This window comes from Pelmatolapia mariae, linkage group LG5 (assembly GCF_036321145.2).
Source record: "Pelmatolapia mariae isolate MD_Pm_ZW linkage group LG5, Pm_UMD_F_2, whole genome shotgun sequence".
NCBI classification, from domain to species: domain Eukaryota; kingdom Metazoa; phylum Chordata; class Actinopteri; order Cichliformes; family Cichlidae; genus Pelmatolapia; species Pelmatolapia mariae.
Window position 1 is genome coordinate 20,837,152 of NC_086231.1, and position 19,046 is coordinate 20,856,197.

The 19,046-nt window shown below is 38.1% G+C and overlaps 1 protein-coding gene across 1 annotated transcript in view; it reads left to right on the forward strand.

The window, feature by feature from the left end:
• Positions 1–11,106: 11,106 nt before the first annotated feature.
• rad18 (RAD18 E3 ubiquitin protein ligase) overlaps positions 11,107–19,046 on the forward strand; it is a 32,991-nt gene continuing 25,051 nt past the window's right edge. Inside the window, exons 1-4 of the mRNA XM_063473049.1 lie at positions 11,107–11,248; positions 13,546–13,624; positions 14,183–14,244; positions 14,460–14,530. Coding sequence (XP_063329119.1) covers positions 11,198–11,248; positions 13,546–13,624; positions 14,183–14,244; positions 14,460–14,530 — 263 coding nt within the window. The 5' untranslated portion in view covers positions 11,107–11,197. The remainder of the gene's footprint in view (positions 11,249–13,545; positions 13,625–14,182; positions 14,245–14,459; positions 14,531–19,046) is intronic.

Genomic DNA, 19,046 nt, shown 5'->3' on the forward strand with positions numbered 1-19,046 from the left:
AGTGCGTAGAGCTTGACACTGAGACTACAGACTCTGCGTGTCTCCATGAACAATTTGTTGTGTTTGAGCTCTCTGGGATAGCTCGAGCTCACGGTGTAGATCAGTCCAGAACCGAGTATGTTCACTGCTTAAGTGAAATAATGGCACAAAGCGATGTGAATGACATCACTTGCTCATGTGACACAATCACCTTTGACTTCAGAATCAGAATACTTTATTAATCCCTGAGGAAATTATGTGGTTACAGTTGCTCCAAAACAATAAGAGCAGTAACAGACAGAACTAAATTAAATAATACAATATATTATGTATAAGTTACAAAATATAAGAAATAGCTCTAATATATACAAATAGCTCAATTATAAATATCCAGAATATTACAGAGATTAAATATATATGTTTGACATTTTACTCTAAACCGTAAACTATAAAACTTTTTTATTTGTTATTTTCGCTGTAGAGGGTGTGCAAAAGGATGTAACTATTGCACTGTGCTTTAGATGCAGGAGGGGATAGTCACAGGCAGGAATGATTTCATGTGTCATTAAGTGTTGCATTTGGGTAATCTCAGCCCCTGCCTGAACGTGCTCCTGTGAGTGGCCAGCACGTCATGGAGTAGGTAGAAGGTATTGTCCAGAAATTTCCTTATCTTGGACAGCATCCGCCACTCCTAAACCACCTTAAGGGTTTCCACATCCATCCCCACAACATTACTGGGATTGTGGATCAGTTTATTGAGTCTGTTGGCATCTGCGACAGCATGCAACAGCATAGAGGATGGCACTCGCTACAACATATTCATAGACATTCTTGAGCATTTTCCAACAGATGTTAAAAGACTTCAGCTGCCTCAGGAAATAGAGACGACTCTTGCCCATCCTGTAGAGTGCAGTGGTGTTTTTAACACAGTCCAGTTAATTATCTATGTGTACAGTTCCCTGCAATGTCCTCCGCAATGTCCACACCAACTCCTTGGATTAAAACAGGGATCACTGGTTTCCTGGTCCTCCTAAAGTCCACAATCAAATCTTTGGTCTTTGTCACGTTGAGCTGCAGATGATTCTGCGCACACCACGTGACAAAGGAGTCAACCACAGCCCCGTGCTCCATCTCATCACCCTCACTGATGCATCCAACCACCGCAGAGTAATCAGAAAAACCCTTAGGATGGCAGGTCTTTGTGCTGTGGCTGAAGTCTGTGGTGTAGAGGGTGAAGAGGAAAGGGGAGAAGACGGTTGTTTGTGGTGCTCCTGTGTTGCTGATCACCTTGTCAGACACACAATGTTGACAACGCACATATTGTGGTCTTCCTGTCAGTTAGTCAGCAATCCAGGACACAAGAGAAGCATCCACCTGCATTGCTGTTAGCTTATCACCCAAAAGGGTCAGGCTGATGGTTTTGAATGCACTGGAAAAGTCAAAAAACATGACCCTCACAGTGCTCGCCGTCTGGTCACTGAAATACACTTGAAGTACATATTAACTTAAGGACAAAGTATTTGTTGATTTTTCCATAATAAGGGATTCTTAATTTTGGGTAAAGTGAAATAAACAGTTTCAAATGAGCTAAATCAATTTTCCATTGCAGCAATATAAAATTTCAACTGAACTAAATGGCATGGATGTTTCACTTTTCTAAGTGTAGACTGACAAGGGTGTCTGCCAGCTCAAAAAGCTGTGTGTGTCTGTGTGTCCGTGTGTGTGTGTCTGCCCGCACATTTAATGTTGTCTGTCTGCATCTCTGGGTGTCGCTTCCTCCCTTCCCCTCCTTTGTCTGGCTTTCTCACCTGCCTGCACCTCATCATCTCATCTCTGACTTCTCCAGCCACTCTTCACCCAATAATTCTGTCTGCTGTGCTGGTAGTTTGTTGCCTTATACTTTCCTTCATGCTAAACAGTTCCTTCTGTGTGCTTGGATCACTTGTGTGTGCCTGCTAGCAACCCTGCTCATCTATTACCTGGTGCTCTCCTGCCAACCCACTCTCCCCTGGCAAACTCAGTGCCTCGTCTCTCCAAAGCCCTGTCTCCAGCCAACCCTGGACTCTATCCCAGCCACCTTTCTCTCAAACACTTGTTTCCAATAAAACCCTAAAACTGCTTCCTGGTGTGTGTCCTGCTTGAAAATCCACTTGTTGCCAAAAAATATTATAAGGCGAAAGGGGTACTGTTGCTATTATCTAATAACCAATTTTTAAAATGATGTGAGGTAAAAAAAATAAAATAAAATAAAATAAAAAATTTAAAATTGAGAAATAATCACAAAAAAGAGCTGTAGTTTATCTTAGAGTTTGTACTGATATGCAACTATTTTAATTTAACAGGTACTTTTAAGGTAAAACACAATGACTGGATTTAGTTTTATATGAGATTCTTTTCTCTGGACATAAGAAAATAAAACAGCATGCAGCAGTGATTCATGATGTGTTTGTTAGAGCTTGCTTAATGGTTAGCTGTTTAAAAAACAGAATATATATTTTCAGTCTCTGGAGCGGCACAATCTCATCTTGTGAAATGTATTTCAGTGAAAGTATAGGGACAGGCCACCACAAAGCTACATATAATCGTGAATGTGGAACCCCAGCTAGCATCCTTAACAAATTTCTTATGAGTGGTGCTTGTTTGAATCCACATTAAAATGCTACACTTCGCTGAAGAAAGGCTGAATATGATTTCCCCACAGACGTCCCCAGTTCAAAGGTTCTGCATAATGTCTAAGGAGCAGCAGCCTGTTGGACATTTCTCAATGTAAAAATCATGAACACAAGGCTCAGTTTCTACTGTAGACTCTGAATTACAAATAATGGCTACAAATTCTGCGAAAAAAGCTAAATGTTTTTAAAACTGTGATTAAATGTGTGAATAAGATCATCTTTTTAAAATCTGGCTCCAGAAATGTGTTTGTGTGTGGTTTTTTCATTCTGATATTTCACTGTTTTGCGTTGCACAGAATGATGTTTGTACACGTTTAGATGCTTCTCACTTTTGCAAATTTGAATATAGTCCATATATAAAGACAGACAGTGCATTTAACTTTTAACATGAGAATTATTCACATATTTAGGGTCCTTGACAGGGTCTTTTGGGGGTAAAACATAGATTAAAATTGAGACTTTGTGTAAAACAGTGTTGGTCTTAAAGTTCTGTAAAAATCTCTGTAGCTGACTTTTAAGATTTAACTAAATAGTTTTGGCTTGCTGCCTTTATTTAACCTTATTTTAAGAAGAGAGAACCTGCTTTCCCTGCCAGCTGGTGCTCTGTGCACTAACTTATGATTAAGCAGTGATAGCATGAATCACAACAGTTAAAGTTTAACAGTTAAAGAAAAATAGCTTTGTGAATAATCTATATGGTGCTAAATATTGAGACGTTTTTTCTTTCTTTTTGTTCAGGATAACAGCAAATATTCCAAAAGTATAAAAAGTAAAAGTTCATCAGCTCATTTTGAAAAGACCTGCTGCCAACTATTTGTGATTCCATCTACAGTATATCATAATAATGTTTTCTCCATGTGAGGAGAACGTTAGAAAAATGCTCTGACCACAGGGCAGATAAAAAAATAAAACATAATATATTTTTAAAAAAAATCTGGATTAGAGCTTCATAATATCAGAAAACAGTGCACCAAAGACAATCCTTAAACACACATAATCAGTAATTCAGTTCTCTGAAAAGAACATCTCAAAATTACAGACTGAAATAGAAACAGAGTAAAATAGCTGGTAATGGGTTTAATCTGTAACACAGTTCCTGAAAATCTGAAATGGAGACTCTCACAGGCACTCAGTACATCATGTCATCTTGCTAATATAGGGATATATTTTCCGCTTGGCGGAGCATCCAGTGATTAAACATCCTCAGTTTCCAAGCCCATAAGAATGTCTCTATAGAGTGGTGAAAATTGACTGGATGGCCATACGGCTAAACTGCTCTAATCAGACTTTTAGTCTCTTCTACATGGTTCCATATCTGTATGTGTTATTTGTCCTTTTCTGCTTCTTTTTTGAGCATTTATCACACAGCAGTTTAGATTTGCATATTTTGAAATTGGTCAGTGTACAGGGCCATGACAGTGATTTCTTCATTTGGTATAGATTTGCAGACTTAAAGCATGGTTCAGCCTTTTGAGATGTAATATTCAAAGAGACAAATGAATTTTGGCATATCAAACACACACACACACACACACACACACACACACACACACACACACACACACACACACACACACACACACACACACACACACACACACACACACACACCTGAAAACATTGTTTTAGCATGAAGACTTTTGGCTGGGAAAAAGCAAAATAAAGCTGCATAATATTATCTATAACCAAATTAATTCAGTTAATCAGACCTAACATAACAAACTGAAATGTGGAAGCTTGTGTTGCCTTGACATTTACAATGTCAGTGACACAGATAACATTTTTGGCTCCCTTGCAGTCTAATAGGTGAAACATCGGTCACACAGGAAATAATGGATGGTGAAAAATTGTTCATTATTTATATATACAGATGTATATATGAAGAAAAAGTAAGATGGCAACCTATTACAGAGGCATGACCTTTTCCATGACACTTCCTGTGATTAATGCTCAACATCTGTGTATATAAAGGTGGTCATTAAATCATTGAATATCTGCGATACATCGGCTGTAAGAGTCCAGTAAGCACTAAGAGTACTGAATAATTAGTGAGTTTTTTCAATCATCACAAGGATTTCAGCTGTGTTCATTGTTATTTGTTTGATATCCTTGCATTTAAGGCTGAAATCCCCAAATAATCCAATTCAAATCCAAAAAAGTTGCCCCATGATCAGAATTTTGATGTAGACTCTGTAGTATTCTTTCCACTTCGACTGACTTTATCTATATAAGCTGGAGCCATCTGATAAATAACAGCAGGGAACCATTAAAACAGAATTTAATCAAACTGCAATGATTACAAAACAGGCACCGGTTTATAATGGCAGCTATTTTACACAAGGATAGTTGAAACTGTCCTTTCAGACTTGAGCTTCAGATTTAAGACCAACATATATGCATGTTCTGGGAACAATTAAGCCCAAAGTGCAGCATTACAAAGGTCTTAGTGCCTTGTTAAGGATACATGATCGATGACATTGGGGCTTGGAATGGCCACAAGCTACAAACTGCCAGCTGGCAGGTCAAATCCAGCCCTGTGTTGTACTGATCAAATTGGAAATGTCTCTTTATCGAGGCAGTGGCTTTACTTCCAAGGTCAGCATCTTATCTCATGACTTATTAGCGAAAAGCATTTACTTTGTGTTTGTCTGTTCTGCAGATACCAGTTTGTATTATTTTGAAGCTAAAGCTGCCTGACAGGGCTGCTTTTATTTTGTCTGCTGGTACAGTACATCCATAAGAGGCAAAGTAAAACACAGTCAGAGCAAAATGTCAGAGTTGGAAGATGTTTTCTGCTTAACTTTTTGTTAACCATGGTGGAGTTAATGGCACTGTCACCTCACAGCGAGAAGGTCCTGTATTTGAATTTGGGACCTTTCTGTGTAGAGTTTATATATCCTCACTGTGTCTGCATGGGTACTCCTCAGGGATTCCTCCCACAGTGCAAAGACTTGCATGTGTTCGGGTTAAATGGTGATTTTGATTGACTTTATGTGTGAACTATTGTCTGTTTCTGTGTGGTGGCCCTGCGAGAGAGAGGCGACCTGTCCAGGGTATACCCTGTCTCTTGCTCTGTGGATTCTTTAAACATTATGACTTAAAGAAAAACGTTAACCAAACCTTCATGACCATGTCTAAGTGCATTCGGTCAAGTGTATAAAACTGGTGACAGCAAAGATGCAAAGATTTACAGCAGCTATTAAATGTAATAAAATATAATAGGAATAATGGGAATGGTACACTGTAAACCCAAACATAAAAGATATTGGTTTTTAGTGTGATACAAGAGCTGGACTGTTTTAGATTCTGAGAAAAGACAATGGAGTAAAAGTAAAATGTCTTATATCAGGTGCTCACAGATTCTTGCACTAACATTAAGCACAAAGTTTAACAAATTGTGTTTTGTTTTTTACTTTTTTGGTTGCTTTCCTTTCTTTTTAAAACACTACATAAACACTTTAAACATTAAAGAGTTTGCCTTAAAAATAATGAATTTACTGCAATTAATTTATTAATGACTTTTATTATTTTTTCCCCATAAAAACTACATCAACTGCAAGCTTTAGAAACAATCAAGTGATCTTTTTAAATTAATTTTGTAAGGCTTCGCTAGTGAGGTCATTTCCTCTTAAATATGGAGGTCTGCCCACTTGTCTGCAGTTGTTTGATTTTGAAAAGTGAGAGGGCGGGATTCAGTGAAAACCTTGTGAAAGGTCCGTTAGGTGGCTCTGTATTTATCACTCATTACCAGCATTGTATCACAAAAAGCATTCTAATTTTCTTTAGCTTTCTATTTTTTCCCCAAGCTCTTTTAGTGAAATGTCAGCAGAGCAATTCTCATTCAGCTGGCTAACAGTTAATAAGTTAGCTGAGTTCATCGCAGTAGCTGAGACAGCCTGCTAAGTTTCTTCCCTTTTTTAAAAAATTTTCTCTATTGTATACAGATATTATGACAAAGTCTTTCAAATTTAAGCGGATGGAGTTAATAAGATAAGATAGCCTTTATTAGGAATTTGTTTTGTTACAGCAGAAAGTGGACAGTGCAAAGTTACAGTAGCAAAATTAAGAAAAAACACTGGAATAGGATAAGATAATAAGAGTAGGAATAAGATACTGTACACAATAGAATAAAATACAACATTGTCAGAAAAAGAGAGCTGCACTTAGTGTTATTGCACGTGTGGATGTGTGTCTTAATGAAGATTTACCCACTGATGAAAACCTTTTTCATCAGTTCTGAAATGTTATATATGTGACATGAGCTGGTAAAGGACAAGAGTTAACCTTTAGTGATATGACTATGCAAAACTTTGAGAGGAATATGTTGCTGCACGTGTGCCTTTTAAAAGTCAAAGCTCTTGTTTCAGTCTCTTGAAACAACAGCTAATATTACGAGAAACCAAATGTGCTACCCACTTCACTCACTTTAATAAACAACATAGGTTCATGTTCTTACCATAGCAGAGCATGGTGTTGGACAAGCATTTCGAGCATGCCCAACACGTTCTACGCCAAGCTTCACAGTACCTATTTTCAAATAGAAGATTCCCAATACAGTTAATACAGCAAAGGTTTTGGCAAATTTAAAACTTTCACAATGGAAAGAGATTTAACCTGAACCTCAAACTGAGATTTTGAATTCTAGCATTTGCCCACTTTGTTTTCAATTTTTGTTTTCCTCGTTTTCTTTTCCTGCTGTCCGGCTTGCGGGATGAGCCGTGTGAAATTTAATGAAGGACCCAAGATGCAGGCAGCTTTCAGATGTGAGTGGGTTAATTAGGGAGGTGAAATAAACAGAACCTGAGGAAAGCCTAAACTGCAAACAACTAATAACAACAGACCTGAAAGGGAGATGCAGGGAGACTCAGGGAAACCACACATGGAAGTACACAGGTTGATGGAGGGGAATAACACAGACAAACCAGCAACAGGCAGGAGAACACACAGGGCTTAAATACTCACAGCAGTAATCAAGTGATGGGAGACAGGAGGGGAACACACCTGGGAGAAATCAGAGCTGACGAGACAGGGAAAACGTAATCTGAACACACTGACATCAGACACAAACCTTCAAAGTAAAACAGGAAACTCGCACACGCAAAGACACAGACTCAGAGACGCAGGCTTAACACGGAGACCTGACTATACTAGAGGGGATACACAGAACCAAAACGTAAGAATAAACAAAGATACATCAAGAAATCAAAGATTAACAATACAGAACAGAAAACACTGGGTCACAGACCCAGGACCGTGACACCTGCCTTTTCTACTGTTTACAGCTCAAGCTTCAACATCCTTTGTCCACTATATCCACTATCCCACCTCTGCAAATATCTAAACCATCTCAGCTTTCCCTCTCTATTTGTCACTTGGGTTTGGTGGCCTCAGAACTGATTGCTATGAAGAACAGAGATCATCTGTTTTTACCGATCCACATGTAATTTGTTCTCAAAAAAAACACAAAATATAGAGTTCTAGCTAAAATATTACACAACTTTCAAAAATAACTCCTACACACCAAAAGTTTCTGGGTGACGCTTAAAGACATAAAATTTTCATGACGATTTGCAGAATCGTCTAGGTCACTACTAGTGATCACGAATTGGAGAGATGATTTGTCATAAAATCATCTTGTGAAATAGTTGATTAATTTTCGATGACACGCTCACATTCATTCAGGACAAGCCTGTTGAGCCACCTCTTTTTTTGTTATAGTAATCCATGACAACGACCTAGTCCGTTACAACTTTATGGAGGTCTCCCAAGAACTGCTGATGAACTTCATAATGATTGGAGTGATCTTTACACTATATCTACTACTACAATTATTACCAAGGGACTGAATAACACTGTATTCATTCAGAGTACAGTAGTCTGGAAGCTGGTAAACTGTTCCCCAACTTGTATCTGTATCCAGTGTCTTGTTTTGTTTTTTGGTGGGGTTATTTTCATTGTTTTGTTGCAATAACTGGACTACAATAGAATTCTAATAGTCACTGCTTTGAATATGATTGTTAACCAAGCAGGTATTAACAAATAACAGAAACAGGACAGTGGTATATGTACATTTTAGAGTTTCAACAGTTTACAGTGTAATGAATCAAATCTGCTACTGAGATATTCAAAAGTACACACCATGTCTTTAGCACTTAAAAGTCTTTTTAAAATGATTTATTTTAATCTTTCTTAAATATAGTTTACTATAGAAATAGTTTTGTGTGACTTGTTTTTGAGTTTTCAATGTTGATGTTTGACTATTGTTTAATTAAAAAAGATGATCAAAGTGAACAATAAATACGCAGTTTTCATAACTCAAAAAGTGACTCTGTTGTACTCATTCCTTTTAAGTTATGCCACCTTATTCACATTAGAGACATAAATCAAGACTTTAAGTTGTATTTAATAAATATTTGTGAATATAATTATTACATATTTTACTTTTAGTCAAATGTAATTAAAATATTGGAGTTCTTATAAGCTTCAACTTTTAAGTTCATAAACTTAAAAACCTTAGGGCAATTGATTGCCTTAATTTATTGAAGTTCTGCTATCTTCTTTGGGTTTACACTGTATGTTACGTGGGTTATTGTTTGATCTCTGGTAAGCACTTACTAGTCTAAAGTTCAATAAGGGAAATGGTATTCATTGTCTGCATTTAAGGCCTCTGAAAAATCTGCTGAGCATTCTCCACTGTAAGAACAAGATTGATTAACTTATTTCTTTCCCATCAATGTCCTGAAAATAACTGCCAAAGGCATGAATAACTATTATAATAAAGCATGAGGCAAGCTAAGAACTGATTGTACCATTTTTTCATGCTACACTTGTCATCCAGAATCACTTGTGTTAGTGTCATCTGAAAACACGAGGCTGTCATGGTGTGGACACCACAAAAGAAGAGCCTGTCCTTTTACATCCACCACAAGTAGGTCATTTATTTTGTAATAGTCATTTTCCACTCTCAGATTCCCTCGTTGGAGTTAGCAGTGGCTGTCTTTCCTATTAGCTCCCTCCACTTGAGCCAGAAAAACATAATCTTTATGACTTTTGGATTCTTCAGTGTCCACTGATTTTTTTCGTATGAAATTTCTCATGTATTTCATGTTTAATCCATAATATAAATTAAACTGATTTATTCCAGTGGTAACTTTGTTGCTGTCACAAATTACACATCAAATGTGCTGTATATTACTAAGAGGTATTTTATGTTATTGCATAATAGCAACAGATGTGCAGCACAGCCTCATTAATATATACATATAGTCATAAGTGGCTATCACAGGACTGTTAAGTACAACAGCAACACACATACCATTTCCTGATACAGAGAGTCTAACAATCTACTGAATGTGAAAGTGAGTGAGCATTACACAATGTGTGTGTAGGTTCTCTGTCATCCAGGTCATGGTAGTTTAAGGAGCTTGGAATGAAAGTGACTGGACTTCTTTAAGGTTTGAGGAGGTGATTCACCTCCCATTCAATGTGAGGTGAAACATCCAGTATTTTACATAATATACCGGTGAGCTTACATTGACCTGAAACGTGGTGATAAAGAACGTCAGGTTACCGGTAACGTAAACTGCTTTCAGGTTACGTTCTGTGAGCATCATTTTTGTTTTATAAGAGGGACCTGCTGCACGTGTCTCTCAGTGCCATCAGCTAAGACCCCCCCTATGCACGGCCTGCTCCCAGACCACACCATCCTCCCCCACCACTTCTGTCGGTTGAAGAGAGATGGCCAAGGAGAGAAAGAAGACAGCAATTGATTGTCCAGAATAAAGCTGTTCCTGCTGGTGAAGGCCAGATCCTGGCTCTGGGGTTGGGATGTGGAAACGAGAGGAGGGCTCGGGGTTGGTGTCTGCAGGGGCTGGAATTGCTAAGAGGTTGCTAGAATGGGGATATGCTGGATTTGCATCTGGCCCTGGCTCTGCTGCTTCGATGAGTACAACTGAAAGGGCTGGATTTTTGCATCTTACACTGGAGTCCTGCAAAGTCATTTAAAGTTAATTAATAACTTTAAATAACTTTTAATAGTTAATTAATTAGTTAATTTCAAAGTTATTTATAAAATCATATAACAAAGTACATCAGAAAAAGAGACAGACAAAAGCTGCTGTCCATCATAAATTGTAATTATTCTGGAAAAAGTTGTTACCACTGTCAAACTTTAACTGAAAAAAGCCTTGTTTTGTTATTTTTATTGCTATTTTCTATTATTCGTCAAGCAGTAAAACATTGTGTATAAAATCTGATATTCTTGAATCTGCACCTGTAGAAAGATACGAGGCAGCACAAGTACTGCTATGCCTTTAAGTCCAAACAATAAAGACATCCTCTAACGTAAAACTGAAACAATGTAACCCGGACTCTGACTGAGTGACGAGCACAGCTACAATCTTTACATATTTGTGGCTCAGCGGAAGTTGTCAAATGACGTCAGACGCATCCCGTTCTGTGAGCGGGACTCTCACAGCTGAGCGCCGAATAAAAAAAAAAGTGCTGAGGCTAACTTTGTCAAGAATCTGCGCGTTATTTCGGAGAAAATGGCCTTCGAGATGGAAGCGGATCTACCACCTAGTCTCGCATGTCTGAAAGTAGGTTGTAGCTATGTTTGATTTCAAATGTTTTGTTGACATGCTGGCTGTTAGCCCCCAGCTAACTGAAAACCCCAGCAGTTACACTTACATCACATTCGTTCAATCTTTTCTCTGTAACTCACTTGAGTATCTGACGTGCTTACAGTTACTAATGAACGTTTGCTAACCTTGTAAATACAGTGCAACAATGACATAAGTCAATCTAATTTAACTTCAATCTAATGAACTAGAACCCCTTGCTCCTTAACGTCAAAAGAAACTAAATCGTGTACCGCTGAGACGTAACCAAACCCAAACCAAACCAAACATACAGCTCTGAGCAAAAGTGCATCTCTAATTTCACAGGTCTTACGTCAGGTCTTCGCTGGGTTTCCCTTCTCCTTTTTAAGGAGATGTTAAGGACATTACTTTCAGATACTGTTCATCTGCTGTAGATGGCTGTGTCATATTGCAGTATCAGTGATAGAGCCACAGCATGCCTTTAGTTCTCTGGTACACAGATTAGCTTAAACATAAATGACAGCAAGAGACGATTTACATGATTCAGTTAAAAAAAAAAAAGGTAATTGAACAATCGCCAGCAAAGCGCAGGAAAACAAGAAAGAAAACTAATCCCGATAAAGGTGGAAATAACGATGTTGTTTCACTACAAAAACACCATTGAGTAAAACAAGGCTATGAAGGCATGCAAGGAGGAGACACTAGCGCTAGCCTGCAAGCTGCAGTCACCAATAAAAGGGCATACAGTTTTTATTTTGTTGGTGTATTGTCAGAAATATTATTGCAAATTTCCTTTATGTTATCATGTTGAGGATATAGCTCCCACCCCTACCTGGCAGTTCTAATTTTGACCTCTATTAGTTCACTTTCGTAATAGTGCTTTGGAAAGTGAGTAGTTGGTGCAAACATACTGTTTTGTTGTGGGTTGTAGCTTAGGACGTCATCTAATAATCAGAAGGTTGGTGGTTTGATCTCTGTCTCTTATAGTCTGCATGGGCAAGATACTAACCCCAAGTTGCTCGCCGATGTAACCATTGGCGTGTGAATGTTGGATAGAAGGCACTTACATTCGAACAGTGCTATATAAAATTATAATTATATTATAATTTTTCATAGATTCAGCTTAAGAAATGGGAGCAAATTTTGACCGTACCCAGCCAGCTGCTAACATTGAGGCTAAATATCCTATTTAAATTTGGTTCTGTGGTAATTTATCTGTCAATTTGCAGAAACAACACTGTTTTATCCCTTGAATTATGTGGAATTTTTGTGCTTGGTTTATACATAGGTCAGTATTAAGTGGCTTCAAAATCAACAAGAAAAGTAAAACATTAATCTGAAAATGGTCAGGTACAAGGAGGGGACTGAAAATGAGAGAAAAGAAGAAGCAAAAAATAAAGACATGAGGGATGACTCAGAATGTGTGCACAGTATTGTCTGCGGTCAGAAAAGAAAGGACAACTTGTATTCTTGATGCTATGCAAACATCACATTAAAAAAAAGATGTGGAACCTTGAACATTCTTACAAGAGAACATTCAACTTGAGAAAGGAGGCTTAGATAGTTTCCTGTTATTTAGTTGGATAGACTGGTTTTAGGAAATTATATCCTTTGTGTGGAAATGTATGGGCAATCCTTTGCTAAACGAGGACATTCACCAACTCTAGTGTACTACATTTATTTATCATTCAGTGAGTAACATCTTCATCTGTCAACTTTTGCTATCCTGAATCTCTTTTTAAATTTATTTTCATCCTATGTCTTGATGCATGCTCAATCATCCAGGTAAGTAAATCTCCAAAAGTTGATTCTGTTCATCTGGACGTAGCGTTTTGTGGGAGAAATGTTTTGTCACTCATCCAAGTGACTTCTTCAGTCTTAGCTGACTGCAGTTTTCCCCAATCTTATAAACAGTACATTTGCATAATGACTGAAACCAGCCCACTGAAGGAACAATGGGCTGGGAGGTCAGTTTCTTAATCTTAATTATGCAAATTCTCATGACCATTGATCAACACCACTGACCAAAACCCACTGATCAAAGCCCATTGTTCCTTCAGTGGGCTGGTTTCAGTCATTATGCAAACATTTCTCCCACAAAACGCTACGTCCAGATGAACAGAATCTTTTGGATATTTTCATCCTAAAATAATATATGATTAAAAGTGCAAAGGTTCATGCACGGATGCTTTGAGCCAGCCATACTTTTAGTAGGTAAAATATATTGTTGTTGTTGTTATTATTGCCAGGTACTTGTTGATTTTCAGCTGTTTTTTCCTCTCTCCCATCTACAGAATGTCGATGCGCTGCTTCGGTGTCCTATTTGCTTCGACTTTCTCAATATTTCAATGATGACAAAATGCTCACACAATTGTAAGTAATAGCAGTGCAGATGCAGTCATAAAAGAAGTTTGTGCAAATAAAAGGAAGAACACTGAGTGTTTTTTGAAATGAGCAAAATTGAGCTGAAATGATTTCAGAAAAGCTGAATTTGAAGCACAATCAGCTGTCCTTTGGGTGGTTTATGCACTATATCCCACACATTGCAGAGGCAGATCACGAAGTATATTTACATAAATTATTTTTGATTGTCTACCATAACGCAACATTGATGGGTACACATTAAATTTCTATTGTTTTGTTTTTAACGATTTAAAATGGTTTACTGTAGCGCTGCAGACATCATATTATTTTTCTCATCTTCTCCTAACACTTCACCCTCTCTCTGTCACTCTTCAAATTTCACAATTTGCTAAATTAAAAACTGTCACACATGTCAAATAGCTTAGAGTGATAAAATGTCAACAGGCTGACATGAACTAACTTTACTGGTAGTGGAAAGGAGGACAACCTGATTAAATGGGTACCACTTTACTTTATTTGTAATTGATTAAATATACCAAAACCTTGTGTTTGCATTTTATTTTGCAGTTTGTTCTTTGTGCATCCGGAAATTTCTTTCCTATAAGCTCCAGTGTCCAGTTTGCAATACAGTAAGTATGACCATGACTTGTAATGGAATTACATAATAATTAAGGACATCACCTAAAGAGACTTAATTGATATCAGTAAATATTGATTAAATTATTTAAGTAATTCACTGAAGAACATCACTTAAACATTGTCTTGCTCAACTTTAATTGTAAATATCACTGGATTTTGAACCCTATAGGCAGAATTTCTTCATATCTCACTTATTTTCTTTTAGCAAATGACAGAAGCAGATCTGAGGAACAACCGTTTGTTGGATGACTTGGTCACAAACTTTCAATCTGCAAGGTAATGTACAGCTCATGACAAATAGCAAGTGAACTGTCTTATATCTGAAATGAAGAAGAGCTTTTTATGCATTTAGATCTTAGTGCACACTGAATCACCGCTAGTGGGGTCCACAACGATATTACAATATTACAATATTAAGTTAAAGGACAGAAAAAATAAAATACTTGCAGCTGTATTGCATGATTTGGTACACATATAGAATAAATGTGTATGCAAATTATATACTTACCGGCCACTTCAGTAGTTATACATTATCGGGTTTAACCCCAGTTTACCTTCAGAACTGCCTTAAGTCTTCATGGCACTGATTTAGCGAGGTGCTAGGAACATTTTTGTCCGTACTGATATGAATCACACAGTTGCTGCTGATTTGTCAGCTGCACATCCAAAAGGTGCTCTCTTGGATTGAGATCTGGTGACTGTAGAGGTCATTTGAGTACAGTGAATTCATTGTCATGTTCAAGAAACCAGTTTGAGATGATCTGAGCTTTGTGAGATGGTGCATTATCATGCTGGAAGCAGCCACCAGAAGATAAGTACGCCGTGGTCTTCGATAAATCATCTTTTTCACTCCTCCAAGCTATACAGAATGTCACAGCCAGACTTGCATTACTCTTTAGGTTGGCTCCCAGTAAATTGCAGGACTCGATTTAAAATTTTTGTACTCACATACTGAGCACTTAACAGCCAGACTCCAGACTATTTATCCCAGCTTCTTACTAAACACACTGCTGCTTGTGGTCTTCGATCACAGGATCTCAGAATTTGTTAAAGGGTTCCTCGTACAAGATGAAAGACTAGGGGGGACAGAGCCTTCAGTCTGTGGCACCAAGGCTTTGGATCAGCCTCCCACTCCAACTAGCTGACTGTGGACTATTTTAAGAAGCAGCTAAATACCTTTTTGTTTAACCTGAATTTCTGTTGAGATGTTTTTAAACTACCTGTTTTACTTTGTTCTGCATCTATCGCTATTAACTGCACTTTTATTTTGTTGTGCAGTGCTTTATGACTGCTTATCTATGAAAAGTGCTTTATAAATAAACTAGCATACTGTGGTCATCAAGGGGCACGATAAACAACAATACTCGGGTATCCTGTGGAGATTAAATGATGGTCAGCTGGTAGTAAGGGGCCAAAAGTGTTCCAAGAAAATATTTCCCCACACCATTACACCACCACCAGCAGCAGCCTGAACTGTTGACACAAGACAAAGTGGATCCATGCTTTCATGTTGTTTATACCAAATTCTGACCCTACCATCTGAATGTTACAGCAAAAAGCGAGACTCGTGAGACTAGGTGATGTTTTTCCAATCTTCTGTGGTTCAATTTTGGTGAGCTTGTGTGAATCCTCAGGTTCCTGTTCTTGGCTGATATTCTCCTCTGACCTCTAGCACCAACAACTAACAGATTTCTAATTTCCTTTATTGTCATTCAGTTAATACATCACAGATGTACACAGTTCAAAAAGAAAACGGTCTCTCACTGGATATTTTCTCTTTCTCAAACATTCTCTGGAAACCCTAGAGATGTTTTTGTGGGAAAATCCCAGAAGATCAGCAGTTTCTAGAATTTTTCAGACCTGACGCAAACAACCGTGCCATGTTCAGTGTCACTTAGCGGTTGCTCTTGATGTATATTTAGGTCAGACATTGAGTTGCTGCCTGGTGATTGGCTGATCAGATATCTGTTAGCGAATAGTTGTGCCTAATAAAGTGGTCTGTGAGTAAGCTTCTCATCTAAGTATCATTAATGAAATATTTCTTTCTGGCATTTTGCACATCAGACTTGTTGGGACACAATGATTTAATATAATCCATTTTGCTACAGCTATCCAAAGTGGTTTTTTAAAAATTCTTCATCCTGCAGAGGCAGGCTAAATGAGTAATAAAAACGGCAGATCAGATTTCCTCTGCAATCCATGTAAACCTCTTTACCATGAGCACAGGTGCTCTGAGCATCTCTTCAATTTGTATTTCATGATTGTAAGACCTGAAGGGGTAAAAAAAAAAGATCACTGCAGGGATTTCAGGGGATCCCATTGTTATTGGCGAGATTACATTATGCCCACTAAGAAAACTATTTCACTTTTTCTTCTGTACAGTATTGAAAAAAACAGCCTGATTGCCTCCTAGTAATCTACTTCTTATTTACAGATTTTCTGTAAATCAAATGGGGATTTTGTTTTCATCAGCTGAGGTCACTCAGAGTTCTCATTGCGTTGCACTTACCTGTGTGCTGTGTAGCTCTGGGGCTGATAAGTTTTCATTACAACAGGACGCAGAGATGAGGTGCAGAGTCCAGAGCTGGGCTAAAGGAAATTTCAAGGTTCAATTTAGGTTGCATGTTATCCTCAATCTTCTGCTCTAGTGACACAGTTCACACAAGTGAAAACCTTTCCCTTAAAATAGATTGTAAAAACGGATTGTTCTGTTGTTAATAACACTGGCCACATGCTTGCAGTCACAGGCTGTCTTAGACTGATAAATGTTGGTCTGTGTTTCTGTTGTGGAACAGTTGTTTATAGGGAGGTGTAATTATTGTAAATTATTTACAATGTCATGGTACAACAGGTCACTCCAAACTCTAATTATTTATTCCTTCAGGTTGGCGCAGGGGTTATAAATCACACAAGGTCCCCTGGTGATGCTAAACATATGTAAAAAGGGTTTAACTGTATTATTATTATTATTATTGTACATAGCTCTGGAGAAGCTTACATTTTCACCCCTCAGTAATAAAAGGCTAATGGTTATTGTCGTCACGCGGGCAGTCAGTGTCAACATAACTCGAGAATGGGGTGACGTAGGATTTTGAAGTTTATACGACAGGCTTAATTGCCTTGAGGCCTAATTAGTACCAAGTGTGTCGAGAAAATATCTGCCATGGCATCACAAAACCAGTAACATGAACTGTTGACACAGTGCAGGATGGATCCGTGCTTTCATGTTGTTTAGTCTAAATTCTGACCCTGCCATCCACATCTCACAGCAGAAATTAAGACTCATCAGACCAGGCTAGTAACAGGCAACAATTTTCCAGTTTTCTATTAGTAATGAGAGGTTATTTGAGTTACTGTTGCCTTTCTATCAACCCCTTATCTATCAACCCCTTATCTGACCTCTGACGTTAACAAGGCACTTTTACCCAGAGAGCTGCCGCTCACTGGATAATTTCTCCTTTTTCTTTTTTGGTACATTCTCCATAAACCCTAGAGATGACTGTGTGGGAAAATCCCAGTAAATCAGCAGTTTCTGAAATACTGAGGCCATCCCATTGGGCACCAACAATCTTGTCACGCCTAACATCACTGCAGTAACCTTTCTTCCCCATTCTGATGCTCAGTTTGAACTTTAGCAGGTCATCTTGCCAATGAATATATGCCTAATTGCATTGATTTTCTCCCGGGTCACTGGCTGATTAGATATTTGCAAAATGTAGTTTAGTCATGTTTTGTGCCACCGTGTGTTGCCAAAGCCTCTGTATGTTAGCTGAACACCATTCTTCTGTGTTTTGATGATCTGCTGACTGTAAGAACCATAGCATATGATTATGTTTCACCATTTAGGCCTGTGGGTGGGATATTGTTATCCTGTAATGACAAGGATAAAAGCAAAGCCCTTCAGACTGACTTTGTATTGATTTGCATGACCCTTCCCTCTAGGGGACAAATGGACAGAGACTATGGCAGTAAATTGTCCCAAAAAGCATAGAACAACGCCACCTCACCCCTTCTCTGTACTGGAAAAAGATTAAAGTTTGTCATCTGCCAAACTCGTCATATTCATACCAGCAAAAACTACATCTGTGAAATGCTTTTCTCTTTTGCTTGTGTTTCCATTTCTGCTGTTAAAATGCACATGTCAGAACCTCCCTGCCAGCAACTCTGGATTCACAAACCTTAAAAAAAAGATCTGGTCCAGGTTTACCGATTAATACTAATCCTCCTAAACCACTTTTTTTATGGATGGTGGCTGAGGTTGACTCCTTCTGGAACATTTCATATCTATAGTCCATATGTGTCACTGAGGTAACGCATAACAATCTCCATCCCGGGAATAGTGTAAGAGTGGGGCTCCAGACAGCAACATTTCCCAGGAAATAGAACTGGTTTGCGTGGAAGTAGGGAACATTTTGAGAAAACACTTCTGGCCGGAGCCTCCGCCGTTCAGGGCGTTCATAAACTCTTGTTCACTGAGAGTGACGCCATCCTGTCATTCTTTTCTAAAGAAATAATAATCCAAATGTAGAACAGAAAACATCTCTCAAAGGATATATATGTTCCTTTGTATTATAGATAGTCATCTATTAACAGATCATTTTGATGATCCATATTTTGGGGAATCTTGTAGCAACTCCTATTTAAAGATTAGTTGAAAATAAGCCTGTGAGCCTAAATAGGACTGTCCCCCCCCCCCTGCCTAAAGTCATTAGAATTGTTTCTTCAATATCTGGGCTGATGCCAATAGAATGGCTGAATGCTGTTATCAGTCAGTCTACCACAATGTTTGTCC